The following is a 19,174-nucleotide window of genomic DNA, read 5'->3' as shown; positions in this document are numbered from 1 at the left end:
ATGCTTTCATGTTGTCAGTTGTCTTTCTCTATGTCTATATGTAGTACATCCTTAAGTATCATCTGTAAGGCCTGGCCAGGTGGTGAAAATTCTTTCAAATTTTGCCTGTTCATACATTTATGAATGAGAATTTTGGGGACTATTTCATTCTGGCTTGGCAATTCTCTTCCTTTAGGATTTAGACTATATCCCTCCATTTTCTCCTGGCCTATAGGGTTTCTTTTGAGAAATCTGTGGTCATTTGTATGGGAATTCCTTTAAAGTAGGTTTGGCATTTCTTGCAAATTTTAGGATATTCTCTTTAAATTTATATTTGAAATTTATGTCAGGCATAATTTCTGATCATGCTTTTTTTGGGAGATTCTACACACTTCCAGTATTTGGATCTCTCTTTCTCTAAATTGGGGAAATTTTCTGCTACTATTTCACTGAATATGTTTTCTTAACCAGTCTTTTTTTCCATACCTTTTGGAACTTCTTAGACTTGTATATTTGGTGGTATCCCATAAATCCTCAACACTGTGTTTGGTATTTCTTTTTTTATTTTTATTTTTTGTCTGATGTTTAAAAAGACTAGTTTTTTAGATCAGATATTCCTTCTGCTTCACCAAGTCAAATGTTATGGCTTTTGACTATGTATTTTTATTTGAGTTATTGAATACTTCTTTTATCATATTTCTGTTTTTTCTTCATTGTTTCTATGTCTTTGCAGAATTTATCTTTCATGTCATGTTCTGAATTCCTTATTTCATCTAACTGTTTCTCCATATTTTAGTGTAACCTTACAATCATTCTTTTGATTTTTCAGGCATTTTGTCAATTTCCCCCTCTTTACAGTCCAATATTAATGTATTATTGTGTTCCTTTTGGGGAGTCATATTGCTTTTATTGGTCATGTTTTTTGTTTTTCTACTCTGAGCTTTGCACATCTTAAAATTTCTCATTTTTATATCCTTTGGAAGTTTTTTTAAAATTTTTGTTTTTAATGAATATTTTATTCTTGGATATGTGCCTCTTTGGCTTAGCATAGTGCCTAAGACTTACGTAAACATGAGTTCAAGGAGTGTGTGTGGTGTGCAGCCAGGGAGCTCTGGCCACAGTTTGTGGATTAGATTCTTAAAAGTCCAGAATGGTACCTAAGTTTGAGGTGGTATCAGGCCTCTGGCTACAGTCAGTTGGGGAACAAGACGTTGGATCCAGCTAGAGTGTTCAGAAGACCAGTTTGCCTTTGTGTGAAATGAGCTAGCTGATTCATGGCCTAGAGCCAGCTCACAGTGCCAGTGTAACTTACCTGTCTGAATGTACCTGCAGGTGTGTTCACTGTTCAGAGAACCAACCTACTAAGCTCTGTGTCCCACAACCTTTTCATGAAATCCATTCACAGCATACAGGGATCTCGGAATCTTTGCAATCAGCATATGGGTGCATAGTAACTCAGCTGCAGTGCCTAACCCTCTCAGCTCGTAGCCTATGCCCATAACTCCCACAGTCACAGGGTACAAGAGTACATCCTGGGCCGGCGCCATGGCTCAACAGGCTAATCCTCCGCCTTGCGGCGCCGGCACACCGGGTTCTAGTCCCAGTCGGGGCACCGATCCTGTCCCGGTTGCCCCTCTTCCAGGCCAGCTCTCTGCTGTGGCCAGGGAGTGCAGTGGAGGATGGCCCAAGTCCTTGGGCCCTGCACCCCATGGGAGACCAGGAGAAGCACCTGGCTCCTGCCATCGGAACAGCGCGGTGCGCCGGCCGCAGCGCGCTACCACGGCGGCCATTGGAGGGTGAACCAATGGCAAAAGGAAGACCTTTCTCTCTGTCTCTCTCTCACTGTCCACTCTGCCTGTCAAAAATAAAAAATAAAATAAAATAAAAAAAAAGAAAAAAAGAGTACATCCTGCAAACTGCCCCATCCCTGGCAGCATCCAGCAGTAGGGGAGCTGCCCACTGTTCCTGGAATCAGGAGAGTTCAGCTCTATCTCTATCACTGCAAACTGAGTCTGATGCTTTTTGTGGGGGGAGGGGATGGAGTCAATGTGGCCGTCCATCATGGAGCAAGGTAGTTTACCACACCCTCACCGTCTCCCCAGGCTGGAGTCAAAGCCGTTGGTGACAGAGGAACTCTCCCTCAGTCAGAGCTGCCAATGATGGACACTGTGGCAGCCTCCTCTCAGCTTTCTCTGGAATGATAGTGCTTCCTTTCTGGCAGTCCACTGTGCAGATGCAGGAACGGCTGGCAGCACAGCAGGCAGGAGTGTGTCTGTTATCTCTCCTTGCTCCCTCTGCCCCTCCCAGTCTCTGTTCTGTTCCTTCCCTATTGGAAATTTCTCTCAGTCAACCCCCTGAGCACATGATAGTTCCTTTGTCTTTCTGCTTTCTGTGGCTGAGGTCAGTGAGACTTCTCCCTGTTCAGCCATACTGGATCCTCTACAACTGTTTTAATTATTTCATTTTTATCAATGGAATGGTTTAGCCAGTAGATGATGTGCAATGTTTTTTGAAAGGGATAATGACATGATCAGCCTTGCTTTTAAAAATATGTCACTTCACTGGAATATAAATTGAAACCAGGAAATACTGAAGGTGAAGACTTATGACATGTGTGGGTCATGTTGGTTTTAACAGGAAAAGTAGCTGACAGTACTTGAGTGGTGGCTATTGGAATGGAAAAAAGAAGGATCAGATACAAAAGAGTTTGTGCATGGAGAAATTAGAATATACCAATGGAGTAGAATTTGGATATGAAATGTGAGATTTGTGTCCTATATAATTGACACGTTGTACTTTAAGAAAAGGAATGCATAATAAGAACAAAGTTTAAGTTCAATTTTATCATGTGTAACTGTTAGATGATGGAATGTTTCATTTGTTATTATGAAACAATAAAAGTGAGAATGATGTTAGAAGCTTATCAGGATGATTTTAGGGCAATAAAGCATGTCCTTTTTAATACATGATATGTGGCTTCATTTTTGTTGTTATCAAGAGTAATAGTGTAAATAATAGCTGGATGTATTAAGTGTATGATATGTGTTAAATATTTTCAATTCCATTATATAATTTAATTGTCATATCAATTTGAGAGCCAAGTATTATTATTCTCCTTTTGCAGAAGAAATTAAGCCTACAGAGATTAAGTAAATTTTCTAAGCTCATATAGTTACTGATTGTACATGTATATTTTGAAGCTAAGCTGTTTGACTCCCAAGTTTTTGCTTTAATAAAACTCATTTCATTAAGTAGATGTATCAAACTAAAAATGAGAAGAGGCTGAAAGAAGACTAAGAGAAATATTTGTACCCCTAGTAGGCTTCAGGATACTCCTGAACACTTTAAAGAGTTTCACAAAATTTGCAAATAAATTAATTTGCTTTCCCTTAAAAGTAATTTATAGGGAACAGAGTTGTGGCTTAGTGAGTTAAGCCTACAACTCTGATGGTGATTTGCGTTCAGGCTGCTCTGCTTCCAATTCAGCTTCCTGCTAATGGGTCTGGGAAAGCAGCAGAAAATGGACCAAGAATTTGGATCCCTGCCATCCATGTTGGACGCATGGATAGAGTTCCTGTATACTGGCTTGGGCCTGACCATGGTGTTTATTTAGGAAGTGAAACAGTGAATGGAAAATGTCTTTGTTTCTTTTCTTCCTCCCTTCTCTCCATAACTCTGCCTTTCAAATAAATAATAAATGAATCTTTAAAAAATTTTTAATTTATAGGGCCTAGTGTTGAGGTACAGCAGGCTAAGTCTTGGCTGCTCTTCTTCTGATCAGCTTCCTGCTAATGTGCCTGGGGAGGCTGTGGAAGATGGCCCAAGTGCTTGAGCCCCTCCCACACATGTGGAAGATGACAAAAGTTGCTGCCTTTGAGCTTCCCCCTTGTCCTCTGCTGGCTACTGCTGCCATTCCAAGAGTGAGCCAATAGATCTGTCTCTTGTCTCTCTGTTTTCAAATGAATAAATAAGTCTTTCTTAAAAATAATTGATACTATGTAGTAACTGTGGTTTTGGTATAGCAAGAGGAAATGACATGATATTCAAAAAAGGAGTTAACAACACCTTCAGTGAAATATGATGTGTGTGTTTAACAATGTAAAAAACTCAGTATCACGTTGGTTTTCATTTACAGCTTGTACATGCAGTGGACATGCAAATATTTGTCATCTACACACAGGAAAATGTTTCTGTACAACTAAAGGAATAAAAGGTGATCAATGCCAATTGTAAGTAAAATTGACTTTTTTGGATTTTGTGGATTGGAACTTATGTTATGGAACTAATTTTTATGAATTTTATTTTTCAAGTTTAGTGCTGTAATTGTTAGGCATTTGAAACTGTAAGGTATTTTTACAGGTCTCTTGAAAGAGTCTTTCAAAATGAAAATTGTGTGGAGGGTTTAAAACAGAACACATAGAATTTATTGCATTTTGTATTTCTAAAAATGGAGACATTCTTACTTTCTTGGAAATCATATCTTATATGTTAGGTCTGTATTGTCTTTAGGATTTTCCTCCATATCATATGAAATCCAATGCCTCTGTTTTTCATTTTTCATGATTTATGCTGATAATTCTACTCTTTTAACTCTTTCAACATGATTCCTGATGTTCATCTTGCCCTTTAAAAAAAAAAGATTTATTTATTTTACTTGAAAGTCAGAGTTGCAGAGAGAGAGAGAGAGAAAGAGAGACAGAGAGATATTTCTTCTATCCTGTGGTTCACTCCTCAAATGGCCATACTGGCCGGAGCTGGGCCTATTTGAAGTCAGAAGCCAAGAGCTTCCTCAGGACTCCCAATGCAGGTGAAGGGGCTCAAGGACTTGTGCCATCTTCCACTGCTTTCCCAGGCCATAGCAGAGAGCTGGATCGGAAGTAGAGCAGCCGGGACCCGAACGGGTGCCCATAAGAGATGCTGGCACTGCAGATAGTAGCTTTATTAACCCACTATGCCTCAGAGTCAGCCCTGTCGTCTTCCTCTTTATTGTTTTTTTTTTTTTAATCTTTCCCTAAGAACTCACTATTGTTGTTATTCTACCTTCAGTACTTTTATGAGTAATTTTTGTCTTTTTATCATTTACTTGTTATTCTCTTTTTTTTTTTTTTTTTAATTTTTATTTTTGACAGGCAGAGTGGACAGAGAGAGAGAGAGACAGAGAGAAAGGTCTTCCTTTGCCGTTGGTTCACCCTCTAATGGCCGCCGCGGTAGCGCGCTGCGGCCGGCGCACCGCGCTGTTCCGATGGCAGGAGCCAGGTGCTTCTCCTGGTCTCCCATGGGGTGCAGAGCCCAAACACTTGGGCCATCCTCCACTGCACTCCCTGGCCACAGCAGAGAGCTGGCCTGGAAGAGGGGCAACCGGGACAGGATCGGTGCCCCGACCGGGACTAGAACCCGGTGTGCCGGCGCCGCAAGGCGGAGGATTAGCCTGTTGAGCCACGGCGCCGGCCTACTTGTTATTCTCTTAATCTCTCCCCCAAAATTGACTTTAAAACACAGTTGTTTCAGGTTATTTAATTTTTTTATTCATTTACCTTATGTCACTAAAATCTGCTTTTTTGGCTTTAAATCATATATGTGCAGTTATGTGTTTATGCTTGGTATGTGTTTGATGCAAATGATAAATTTGAACTATAATTATAGAATTAGGTGATAAATTTAATAAAACATATTCAAAACTGTAACTCTAAAAATTATATCTAAAGAAGCCACTTAGTTGTATAAAATTACCTTTTGTAATTTTTTTTGTAAAACAAATTTGTTTGCTATAGAATTATCCTAAACATTAGGTGATCACATCTTTGATGAGCCTCGTGAGTATATCACATTTTTTTTCAAGTTCAGAGAAAGTGAGCAACAACCAGTTTTTGTTCCTTTTCCATAAAGATAAGATCAAAGCAGAAGATATGAGGAAAATTTCTATCAAGGAAGACCATTTTGTTCTGTATGCAGTGGAATTAAATCAGAGTCCTATCATTTCAAACGGAGTATGCCTCTGATACTTGGATCACTAAAGCTTGTTTGTAATTTAGGTCAATTATGTAGCCCATGATTTTTCACAGGATCTCATACTTAGAAGAGCATTATATTTGGTTTAATTCTCTGATATTGCCATTTTGAAATATTAAATATTTTTAAACAAGAACCCTCTATTCACATTTTGCTATTTTTTCCTATTCTCTTAAATTATGTATCAGGGTCTGGTCATAAGCAATGTTTCCTTTGGTTAAATTCTGTGTTGGTTGGATAACAGCAGCAATGAAAGTATTTTCTATGGATCATAGTAGCAGTTTAAAGACAAAATAAGTGATTCTATCGCGATTATAAACACTGAGAATTTATTACAGGTTTGCATAAATGATATAACCAAATAAGCGTCTCTAATAATTACCTCTTATATAATACTTCAATTCAGTAACATATTTTTTTCCAGAGAAGAGAGAGTGATATTTTAATTCATTGAATTTTCAAGCTTATAATTAGATAATATAGAACTAGAAAAGTATATAATTCCAAATGCTGAAACTACTTTTTTTTCCTTATTTATTTATTTTGTAGTAGGGGAAAAATGGAATACTAATTTGTAGTGTTTTAGATAGTATTTGTATATAGACTTTCACTCATTAGGTTTTTTTTTTTTTTTTTTTTTTTGATAGGCAGAGTTAGACAGTGAGAGAGAGAGTGACAGAGAAAGGTCTTCCTTCCGTTGGTTCACCCCCTAAATGGCCGCTACGGCTGGCGTGCTGCGCTGATCCGAAGCCAGGATCCAGGTGCTTCTCCTGGTCTCCCACGCGGGTGCAGGGCCCAAGCACTTGGGCCATCCTCCACTGCCTTCCTGGGCCACAGCAGAGAGCTGGCCTGGAAGAGGAGCAACCGGGATAGAATCCGGTGCCCCGACCAGGACTAGAACCCGGTGTGCTTGCGCCGCAGGCGGAGGATTAGCCTATTGAGCCGCGGCGCCGGCCGAAAAAGTGTTCTTATTAGGAAATAGAACTAGTCATTTGAGTTAGTAAATAGTTATTAACTATCTATTGGATGTTAATAATGAAGACGAATAACACATGGCCTTTGCCTTGAGTATCTTTCAGATAGTATGGAGACACTAGCCAAAATACAATGCACTGATTTCTAACATTAGTGATTTGATATGCTCTGAAACCCTCTCTCTTTTCAGGATAACATCTATTTGATTTTAAGTATGTATATCATTTATAACTTTCCCAAATTGAAAGTCCTTTCTTTCTTGTATGCTGATTCATTTCTTGAATTATCTGTGGATTTGTTTATGCCATTATTGGGGAACCATTGTATCAGTATCACAATGTAAGTGTTGAATAACATTATTTATTTTAATGGAATGAAGCAAATATAGACAGTACAGTATATTTAAAAGAAGAGTGATTCATTCATCTTGGAAGGATAAAGAAAGTTTATGAAGAGGAAATATGAGTTGAAACTTGAAGGAGAAATAAAATTTTTCTGGTAAAGAGGATAGTAAACAAAAGGGGAAAAACCATCAGTAAAAGCAAAGAAGTAAAAATGAACATGGTGATAGCATTTCCAGTTTTTGTTTAAGAAAATAGAGAGGTGAAAAAAATCCTTGCTCCCACCTGTGTGATGAAACAAAGAAAAGCTGACTAAACTGTAAATTCATGTTTTCACAAAATCATTGACAGTCTCAGATTACAGAGTAACCAAATGACAAAACATCTTAAGAGAGACAAAAGCGTCTTCAGGGAAAGATGAGACATGACCTACTCCAGAGGCCATCTAGGAACTATAAGAAGAGTTAGGGTGGTTGTCAAATTGGCAGAGGTTAAATGTGTATCAATAGTGTGAAGCCCTTGGATGCCACAGGAGTTGCTAGAGTCTATACCCCCTTTTTTTTTTTTGACAGGCAGAGTGGACAGTGAGAGAGAGACAGAGAGAAAGGTCTTCCTTTTGCCGTTGGTTCACCCTCCAATGGCCGCCGCGGCCGGCATGCTGTGGCCAGCGCACCGCGCTTATCTGAAGGCTGGAGGCAGGTGTTTCTCCTGGTCTCCCTTCGGGTACAGGGCCCAAGCACTTGGGCCATTCTCCACTGCACTCCTGGGCCATAGCAGAGAGCTGGCCTGGAAGAGGGGCAACCGGGACAGAATCCGGCGCCCTGACCGGGACTAGAACCCCGTGTGCTGGCGCCGCTAGGCGGAGGATTAGCCTATTGAGCCGCGGCGCCGGCCTATACCCTTTTTAATACATAAAACATACAGTTGCTCATGGAAAAAGTTGGAGAAAATTTTAAGAAAGCATTCCTTGTGTGGTATACTGGTAGAAGACAACTATAGTCACATCGAGCAGAGCATCAGTAAAGCAATTAAAAGTCACTTAAAGGATACCAAATTATTCATCTTGCCGGGGTAACGACAGTTCTCAGTTAGGCCTTGGTCTGAGATGCAAGCAGTAAGTTAAAAAGTGAATTTAATGCAAAAATAAACTATCATATATAGAATGGATAAAGTTTTTTAAAATTAAATCAATTTATTTGAGATAAAGAGAGAGGAGGAGATTGTGTGTGTGAGTGTGTAATAAAGTGAGAGAGAGAGAGAGAGAGAGAGAAAGAGAATGAATGAATATGAATGAATGTGTCTTCCATCCACTGGTTCACTTTCCCAATACCCACAATGACTGGGGCTGGGTCAGACTGAAGCTAAAAACTGAGAATCCAATTCAGATCTTTCATGTTGGTGGTAGAAACCTAATTACTTGAAACATAACTTCTGATTTCCAGGGATCTGCATTAGCTGGTGTCAGAAGCCATAGCTGGGAAACTAACCTGGTACTCCAATATTTGTCTTAATTTGCATGTTAACTATTAGGCTAATCACCTGTCCCTGCATATTTTTGTAAAATTTCTGAATTTTATAATGTCAAATCAACACATATTTGCATTCTGTAAAGTATGTCTCCTACTCCATTAACTTCATTTTAATGCAATAGTTTAAAGAAGCTCAGTACTGTTTATTTTTTCTTCCTTTAGTCTTCTAACAATATTTGTGGTAGAAGTAGATGTACCATAATGGGAATTAAATGGGGCATAGAATGTAAATAGGTAAAAGATGTGGTGATAAAATATGGCGGATGCCTGTGATGCATCTTGCCAACTGCTTTTGCAGCTCATATGATCTCACTAAGTTATAACAGGTACTTTCTGGCATGTCACTGTGCTGCATTAAGCATGAATCTCTTTGTTCCTGTTAATTTCAAAGCTAGTCATTTCTGCACATGTGCAATAGAAAGTGTAAGATAGTTAATACCAGTGGGGGTGATCCTCAAGCAATGAGGAGTGGAAGTTCGTCCTGCACCTCCCACTTGGCCACCAGTGGTTCCTGAGCTCACTGCTCATGGAAAGTATACACATTGATTCCATATCTGAGTATCTGCTTTTGAAGTAATCCAGCTGAGTCTGTTGCTACTGCAGTGACTCTAGACAACAGATCATCAACATGAAATTTCATAATCGGTTTCCATATCAGATGGCAGTAAGCACTATGAAGCTGATGGCATGTAGGGTAGTGATTATCCTGATGTGTTATAGTATAATAACTGTTGAGAATCTTAACTGTGGTTGATTGAGATAAAGTATAGCTTGAAGGAGAAGCACTGGTATTTATGCAGCAACATTACCTCTTGAAAAGTATGAGAGATAGTAATTATAAGGGTTATGAACTTGACTGGCTTTTGTTAACTGCCATAAAGCCTTGAAGAAAGAGCCTTTCATCAACTCAAGGCGTGCTGTGAACATCAGAAAGCCTTCACGAGAGCATTTAAAGATCTCCATCTTCTGCAGCCAGAGGGCAAAGTATGTTGAAAATCATTGCAGACTTTAGTCATAAGGTTGCCTGACAGCAAATGAAACTGAAGCCTCAGACAAAACTGCTCTTCCAGGCCAGAGTCACTGTCAGAGGGGAATGGGTGAGAACTTTCAAATCCGCAATGGGAATACTTACGAATATGTTATTAAAACCTTGAATCCAAGATTGCTCTGAATACTCCTTCTTGAAAGAAAAGTCCTGTGTATTTAGATAGAATAGAAAAACCTTCCCTTTCCTTAGGGACTATGCAGAGATTTCACCTGAGATTTTTGCTTCATTAAAAAATGGTTTAATTCCTCCAGAGAATCCTGTCTCTACTTACTGTCTGAATATCGATAAATGTCAGATCTCAGCATAGTGTGAGAAAACAAAGTCTGTTCTACGTAAGAAATAGCTTACCCACTGGGAGTATTGCAGGTCTGGCAAATAGCACAGGCAGCAATGAGGAGTGAACATGTGAGAGTGGATTGTGAAGGTGTTTTTATATCAGGGATATGAATATGACAGGAAAAGGAATTTATTGGTATAAAATCATATGGAATCTCTTTTGTGATTTCATGATTTTATGTCTTAGTGAAGATATCTGGAATCATTGAATTGTGGACATGGTGATGATATTTGAGGTGGGGAGATGCTGGAACTGTCTTGGTGGAAGTTTTGAAAATTGGAGTCAGAAAGCTCAGGAAGTTGAATGTATTTACTTGCATATATTATATAATACCAGACAGCCTATTGTAGTAGACCATTTTCTGCTGCTATATGTGAATACCACAGACTGGGTAATTTGTAAAGAGTCAAAGTTTATTTAGCTCATGGTCTGGAAGCTGGGAGGTCTAAAGCCGAGGGCTTGCATCTGGTGAAGGTCTTGCTTGTGGACTCTTTCTGCAGGGTCCCAGAGAAGCACAGGGCATCTTTTGTTAGAGAACCAAAATGGCTTTTTAAAAATGTTTCTTTTCAATTACTTGGCCAAAGAAACTGAGAAAGAGAAAGGGGGGGGGGGGAGAAGAGAGAGAAGGAGAGAAAGGGAGAGAGAGGGAGAGAAAGAGAGGGAGAGGAATCCTCCATCCGCTGGTTCACTCCCCAAATGGCCCCAATGGCCAGGGGTGGACCAGGCTGAAGCCAGGAGCCAGGAGCTTCATCCAGCTGTCCCACTAATGTGCAGGGGCCCAAGGGCTTTAGCCATTTTCTGTTGCTCTCCCAGGCACATTACCAGGGAGCTGGATTGGAAACAGAACGGTCAGGACTTGAACCTGTGCCTATATTGCATGCTGGTATTACAGGTTGTCATTCAACCTGTGTGCCACAATGCCAGCCCCAGTGAAGTCTATTTTTTTGGGAAGCCAGCATAGTCCATGATCTCCAGCTTGATTATTGCATTGATACCTGGTTTAGCAAATTTAACTGGTTTTAACTCTAGATAGCAAGCATATATCCTAATACATATAGAATTGTTGAGCTTAGTAAAAAAAAAAAAAGAGGTTCTAAATAAAGAACAAAACACTAAAGGAACAAGATATCGTAATTACAAGTTGAAAACAATTACAAAAAGAAACACATTTATATGCCAAAGAAAGAGAATACACTTTAAACATTTTATTTTGGTCAGTTTTTTACATTTATTATTCAGTTATCTTGAAATATCAGAAGGTAAAATAAATAGCTCCTTGTATATTCTAAGTTAGCCTTCTGGGAAGAAATAAATTATAGTAAGTTTCAACATCTTAATGTGGAAAATGTATCTATTATATACAATGATGTTTATCATAATATAGACTCATTTTAAATACATGTGTATTATAAAATGAATTACTGCTATTCACTAGCATGCCAATGTGATTAATTTCTGGGGGACTCAAAGCACTGGGTATGTTGCAAAGTTTAATTATCTTGAGTCTAAGGAAATGTGATAAATAACTGAGAGTATGTCTGTGTAATCTCTTTCTAAAATAATTGTCTTTTTTGTTTTGACATTTGGCAGATGTAGATATTTCTTCTCTTTATTTTTATTAATATGTTCTCTCTTTGTCTTTGTTCAATCATACTTACAATTGTAGTTAACTTATATTGAAACATACTAAATATACCTGCCTTTGGGCTAAGCACTTTAATTATGTTTATCCTGCAGTAGGTGGTATTATAATCCTCATTTTACTGTGAAAGCCACAATCTAGTTAGTGTTGGAGTAGTTCTTCCACTTGGTTTCTTTGACTAAAATGTCAGTCCTTTTTATACCCATTATTTCCTTATTAAAGATATATGACAAATGACATTTGAGACAATTTCCACAATGTATAATTGTTTTGAAAACTTGTGTGTAGTATTTGTGAGCTATATATTATTCTCAGATGTTAATATAAAGTATTTACTATTTAATTCAAATTAAACTTATTTACTATAGCAAAAATTTGTAATAGTGTTATCCCTAGGGGAAGAATTAAACAATATGGACTTGATTCTTCCAAGATTTCTATTTAAATTATACCAAATTCAGACTAATCATTATTCAGGTTTTTATATAAAATATTCTCTAAAGTATCGGTACTTTTAACTTAGGTTTATATTTGACCCAGTGACTAATTATCATTTAAATTATTCTTAATTTAAAATGTATTAAAATAATTATTTTAGTAGTATTATGCATTGCAGTCAGAGAATCTGGAGTATATTATTTATACATTTTGGAAATTGTGGTAAATGATTATTCTTTCACTATATTTTTTGTATAACATCTGTATTTTCACTAGGTTTCAACATTCTCATTCTGTGTGTGTGAGAGTGTGTTCAAAAATTGAAAGTCAGATAGATGGCAACATCAAAAATATAGCTAATATGAAACCTTGTCTGCTTCAAAAATTGCCAGAAATAATTAAAACCAGACTTAAGCCAGAGTTGACTTTCAAAAATTAAATATATAGCAGATCTTGAGATGAAGAAATGTCTTATGACATTATAAACAGAGCAAAAGCCAGAGTAACTTTTGCGGTGATTCTGTGGTGGTTTACAGGGAATATGGTTTTGCAGCTCAGTGAAGTTCAAAGCTGGAAGTGTAGACTCAAAACTCTTGGTTGATTATTCCATTAATGTAAGAAAGAGTAGAAATATAATCCTGAGGAATCAACTTGAGAACTTGTCTCTGTGTAGGAAAAAATTCTCTTAGGAGAATTGAAGGACCAAGCCGTAGTTGCATACTGGTGTAAAATTCAAATTTCCACTATCCACATAGTGAAGGGGGTCTCAAACTGACCAATCAGTCTATGGACTGGTCTCAGTTGAACGAAACCTGTAAGTCAGTACTTCTAAAACTTTTTATCCTGATGTCTATTTGTACACTTAAAAATCATTGTATATGTTTTGCAATAATTAATATGTACTATATTAGAAATGAGATATTTAAAATATTTGATTATTTGTAATAATTATAAGTAATTACCTGTTAAATAACACATTTTAATGAAAAATAACTACTTTCCAAAATAAAAAAATATAGCAAGAAGGATAGTTTTGTATTACATTTTTACAGCTTTCTTTAACATCTGGATTAATGGAAGATAGTTGGATTCTTTTTTTTTTTTTGTAAAGATTTATTTATTTTTATTTGAAAGTCAGTTACACAGAGAGAGGAGAGACAGAGAGAGAGAGAGAGAGAGAGAGAGAGAGAGAGAGAGAGGGAGGTCTTCCATCCGATGGTTCACTCCCCAGTTGGCCACAACGGCCAGAGCTGCACCGATCCAAAGCCAGGAGCCAGGAGCTTCCTCCGGATCTCCCATGCGGTTGCACATTGGGCCACCTTCTAATGCTTTCCCAGGACATAGCAGAGAGCTGGATGGGAAGTGGAGCAGCCGGGTCCTGAACTGGCACCTATATGGGATGCTGGTGCTTCAGGCCAGGGCATTAACCTGCTGCGCCACAGTGCTGGCCCTGATAGTTGGATTCTTATAATGATTTTGTATTCAATCTGTTTGATACATTGTTTTAGTTGAAATATATAAACAAAATCTGGTCTCATACCGATTATGGTGGAAAATGAAGGAACTTTTTACAGCTCTTTTTCATAGGATTGTAGCTGTTTTTCTTTACTATTTCCCCCCAAATTGGCACGGTTTTATAAATGATAGTTGAGTTGCAATATGTAATATGCAGCCACATAAATGAACTCATTATATTTATGACTTTAAATCCTCTAGTCTGTTTTGTGTGCGTAAAAGATTCATTAAAAGAGCAAAATAGACTTCATTCTTTTGTGTCTATTGTCTTTTTCTCAATATCATGTTTTTAGATTCAAGTTCCTGCATCAATGTAACTATAATCTGATCATTTTCTTTGTTGTAGAGTATTTCATTCTATGATGGCAGAGCACTTTATTCATTCATCCTCCTCTTCTCCTATTTAGTAATTCCAGTTTTTTTTTTTACATATAGAGATAGACAGTGTGTGAGAGAGGGAGACAGAGAAAAAGGTCTTCCTTCTGTTGGTTCACCCCCCAAAGGGCTGCTATGGCCAGCACTGTGCCAACCCAAAACCAGGAACCAGGTGCTTCTTCCTAGTCTCCCACATGGGTGCAGGGGCCCAAGCACCTGGGCCATCTTCCACTGCCTTCCCTGGCCACAGCAGAGAGCTGGACTGGAAGAGGAAAAACCGAGACTAGAACCTGGCACCCATATGGGATGCCGGCGCTGCAGCCAAGTGAGCCACAGCGTCAGCCCCAGTAATTCCAGCTTTTTAAAAAGGATTTATTTATTTATTTATTTGAATGGCAGATTTCATAGTTCTTTCATCCATTGGTTCACTCCCCAAATGGCCACAATTGCCAGAACTGGGCCTTTTGGAAACCAAGAGCCAGGAGCTTTATTTGAGTCTCTCATGTGGGTGCAGAGCCCTAGGACTTGGGTCATCCTCTGCTACATTCCCAGACACTCTAACAGGGAACTGGATTGGAAGTGGAACAGCCAGGACTTGAACTGGCACCTATACGGGATGCCAATGTCTCAGGCAATGGCTTTATCCAATACACCACTATGCAGGCTGTGCAGTTTTGTTGTGTTAATATTACCACAAATATTTTATGAGCATGTTGGGTAAGTGTTGAGTGTATGTGTGTGTGTGTGTGTGTATCTGCAACTTTGAAGGATAAACTCTTGTAAACTTGTAAAGAATTCCCCTCCATAGTAATTTTCTCATTTTCTATTCCCACCAACCAAAAGTATTGGAGGGCCTGATTAGCCATAGGTTCATAAGCTGAGCAAACTGGTATTATTTTCAAAAGATTTATTTGAAAGTCAGAGTGGGAGAGGGGAGAGAGAGAAAATGAAGGAAGGAATGAATGAATGCAGCCTGGGCTGTGCCAGGCCAAAGTCAGGATTCAGGAATTCCATCTGGGTCTCTCACAGTGGGAGCAGGGGCTGAATCACTTAAGATATCATCTGCTGCCACCCACACACATGAGCAGAAAGCTGGACAGGAAGAGCAGAGGAGCCTGGGTTCTAACCAGGTAGTCTGATATGGGGTACAGGCATCCTAAGTGGCAGCTTACCAGATGGGCCATAATGCCCATCCATATTGCTGTGTTTTTTTAAAGTTTGCCAATCTGGTAGGGAAGGATTGATATCGTGGTGTAATTTTAACACACATTTCCCTTATTATGAGTGAAATTGAACATCTCTTTGAATGATTAAGAGCCATTTTTATATTTTTTGAATTGTTTGTTCATGCCTTTTGACAATTTTTTTTATAGAATTACTAGTCTTCTTTCCCATCTTTTTAAAGAGTTCTTAATAAGTCATGGATTTTAGTCCTTATTCTGTAATCTACTATAAATATTTACTCCCAATTTGTTATATGTCTTTGACTTTATTAATGGTCTTACTTTGCTTACTTTGCCATTAGGAGTCTTTTATGTGAAAGTTGTTTTTTTTTTTTTAATGTTGGCTTCATCTTCATGAAGTTGCATTTAGGATTTTGTTTATAGTTAAGGAGCATTTAATTATACTTAAATTATAGTGCAAGTAACCTATCGTTTCCTCTAGTATACTTAAAGTATTTTTTGCATTTAAATTTTGATTCACTTAAGGTTTTATTTATGGTATATTAGATCTGATTTTGTATTTTTATATATGGCTATTTGGTTGTCATAATACCATTCATTAAAAGACTGTCTTAACATAATCATTTAAGGCATTAATTTTATTATTATATACTAAACTTTTACTACATGATAGCTAAGACTATTCTTAGAATTTCTTTTGCATATCTTTGGTCTTTCTATTGATGTGCTTGTATTATGTTATTAAATTATGAAGACTTTGAGCATATTTTAATGTCCTTCTTTTTTAGCTCTCTCCTAAAATCTTCCTTTTCAGTGTTTTCTCAGCTGTTCTTGTGCATTTATTTTTGCATGTGGACATTGAGATCAACATTTTTAGTTCTTGTAAGAAACTTATTGCAGTATTTGTTTCATAAAATTAAAGATTACCTTGGAAATTAACATTATATCTAATTTTGTGCTTTCCGGGCCTTTTTAGACTGAAATCTCATTGTTATGTTTTCTCCATAACTATATAACTAACTTCATAACTATCTCATTAGCTGGTTGCAGGTGCTTGTGATTCTTTAAATAATACCCAAAATTAAAACTACCAATAATTGATATTTAAGTGCAACTCATAATTGTGTATTTTGAAAGTACTTTAGAGAGTATATGTTCTAATTTATTTTTTGAATTATAACAATTTAATAGAGAACATAATTCTTATACTGAACACTTTTGTAAAACCTCTCAGTGGAATTCTTAACAATATGGGACCAATCATGTTTTTCTATTAAAATTGCTGAGCCTGACTAATGAAAAATAGCAAGTTACTCCCTAAATAAGATCATGTAATTTCATACCTCTGAGAAAACTTGTGGTTTGGAGAAAGTAAAATTTTAGCAATTGTTTTGTAGAACCAAATGTTGAAGATAATCACAAATACAAAAATTTTCTACCTAATCTATTATGTAATTTTAATAAATTAAGAATTATTAGGATGAAAGGAAACCTTATGATTTCTGATTAGATAAATGGGATTTATCTTTAAACTTTTTAAAAAAAAAATTTGGAACTCTTTTAGTCAACATGCAATCAATTAAAATGTACTTGAAACTCCTTGTCATTTGTAAAAATCAATAGTTTTTGTTTGCTTTTGGACTTTGAAATCATATATTTGAATAAGTAAGATATGCAGAGAATTTTATACAAAAAATACCGTGAATATTATCTTGAGTATTTTTCTATGCTAATGGGAGTGTTGAGACACTCATGACAAATTAAGTTTATTTTTTGCAGCAGAATTATTTGAATGTCATATGTAAATAGTCCTTCAATGTGTGTATATACTTGATATGAAGGAACAGGATTAAGGAGGTGTGTCTAAAGGAAGGAACAATAGTATTATAATAGTGTAGATTCTGAAGTGCTTAACCTGGCCGTAATGAATATGTTTTCTGAGGGCAGAAAACTGTATATCATGAATTTTAAAATAAGTGTTTGGAAAAGTCACACAAAACCCAACAATCAGATTTCTTTTCTTTTCTTTCTTTTTTTGTTTGTTTGTTTGCAGAATTAGTTGTATAAAGAGCTATCATTTTTCTAATTTAATTTAGTAGTTAGTCTGGAACAAAATTTACTCTTTTTTATTGCCTGAATACAAAACTAACAAACATTGAAAATTTAGTCTGATTATTTATCCCATTATTCTCCACTATTTGACTCACCATTAGCTAACATATATATTAGTTAACATATATATTAGCTAACATATATATTAGTTAACATATATATTAGCTAACATATACATTAGTTAACATATATGTTAAAGTATTCTTCTTTACTAATGAACTCTACTACAACTAAAGAGATTTCAGAAGATCTCTCTTAACTCTGTAAATTTTTACATGTAATTTAAATATTAAATCACCTTATTCCATTATCTTGAGGTATATATATTATTTTGGAGTATTTCCAAGGAATAACACTATGCAAAATCAAGCTATGTCTCTGTTAGATATTGTTGTTTTAACAGCATTTTGGAAATAGAATGAAACACATATACTATAAAAATTCTGAAAAACATGATTTTATCTCATTGCAAGAAACATTTGTATATATTTATCTTTGAACTCATTAGCTTGAATGCTCATATTTTATTCCATGTTTAAAATAATCTGCCTACATGAATTAAAAGTTTGATCTAAAGTTAGTCTATATTAGTCTATTTTATTCGGCATGGTTGATATAGAGAAAACTAAAACTTTTTTGCATTTTACAACTTAAGAAATCTTTTTGAAACAACAGATTAATTGGTATAGTAACTGGGGGGAAATATACTAATTTCAAGTCAAACAAAAAGAAAGAACATGATGTGGATTGTGAATTCTTTATTTTTTTCTACTTAATAATATCTCTACATCTTTATTATACTTTCAACTTCTCATATTATTAAGGAAAGATAAATATATCAAAGCTCATAAATCAATCCCATCTGCCTTTGATGTGCCTTATATTCATCTGTGTATCTTTATTTTTTTCCTTTTCACTTATTCTTTTTTTTTTAAAAAAAGTTTATTTACTTGAGAGGCATTGTTACAGACAGAGAGAGGGAGAGACAGAGAGATCTTCTATGTGCCTGTTCATTCCCCAGATGGCTACACTGGCCAGAGCTGTGTCTGTCTGAAGCTGGGAGCTAAGATCTTCTTCCAGGTCTCCCAGGCGGGTGCACTGGACCAAGCACTTGGGCCATCTTCTACTGCTTTCCCAAGTTATCAGCAGGGAGCTGGATAGGAACTGGAAAGCTGGGGCGTGAACTAGTGCCCATATAGGATGCATGCACTGCAGGTAGATGCATAACCTACTAGGCCACAGTGCCAGCCCTTCCATTTATTTCTTCTCTTACTCATGTTCAGATACAGGGTTTCTACAATTCATTCTTTTTTGAAGCCATGGTTGGTTTTTTGTTTGTTTGTTTTTAAGATTTATTCACTCAAAAGCCAGAGTTATTGAGAGAGAAGGAGAGACAGAGACAGACAGACAGACACACACACACACACACAGATCTTCCATCCACTGGTTCACTTACCAAATGGCCATAATAGCAAGGGCTTGGGCAGGCTAATGCCAGGATCCTGGAACTTCATGCATGTCTCTCATGTGGGTGACAGAGGCCCAAGAAACTTGCTCCATCTTCCGCTGCTTTCCCAGGTGTGTTAACAGAGAGCTGGATCAGAAGTGGAGCAGTCAGGACAAGAACCGGCACTCAAATGGGATGCCAGCATCATAGGCAGTTGCTTAACCTGCTGCACCACATGCTGTT

At 37.0% G+C, this 19,174-nt stretch overlaps 1 protein-coding gene across 3 annotated transcripts in view; it reads left to right on the top strand.

The window, feature by feature from the left end:
- The window catches only part of ATRNL1 (attractin like 1), a 792,651-nt gene that overhangs the window by 276,131 nt on the left and 497,346 nt on the right, over window positions 1-19,174 (top strand). For all 3 annotated transcript variants that reach the window (XM_062214395.1, XM_062214397.1, XM_062214398.1), the window contains exon 20: window positions 4,115-4,208. In XM_062214395.1, coding sequence (XP_062070379.1) covers window positions 4,115-4,208 — 94 coding nt within the window. The remainder of the gene's footprint in view (window positions 1-4,114; window positions 4,209-19,174) is intronic.

The sequence above is a fragment of the Lepus europaeus genome, chromosome 17 (genome assembly GCF_033115175.1).
Source record: "Lepus europaeus isolate LE1 chromosome 17, mLepTim1.pri, whole genome shotgun sequence".
Classification (NCBI taxonomy): Eukaryota; Metazoa; Chordata; class Mammalia; order Lagomorpha; family Leporidae; genus Lepus; species Lepus europaeus.
The sequence above is the reverse complement of the archived record's forward strand: the minus strand, read 5'-3'. Positions and strand labels throughout refer to the sequence as shown.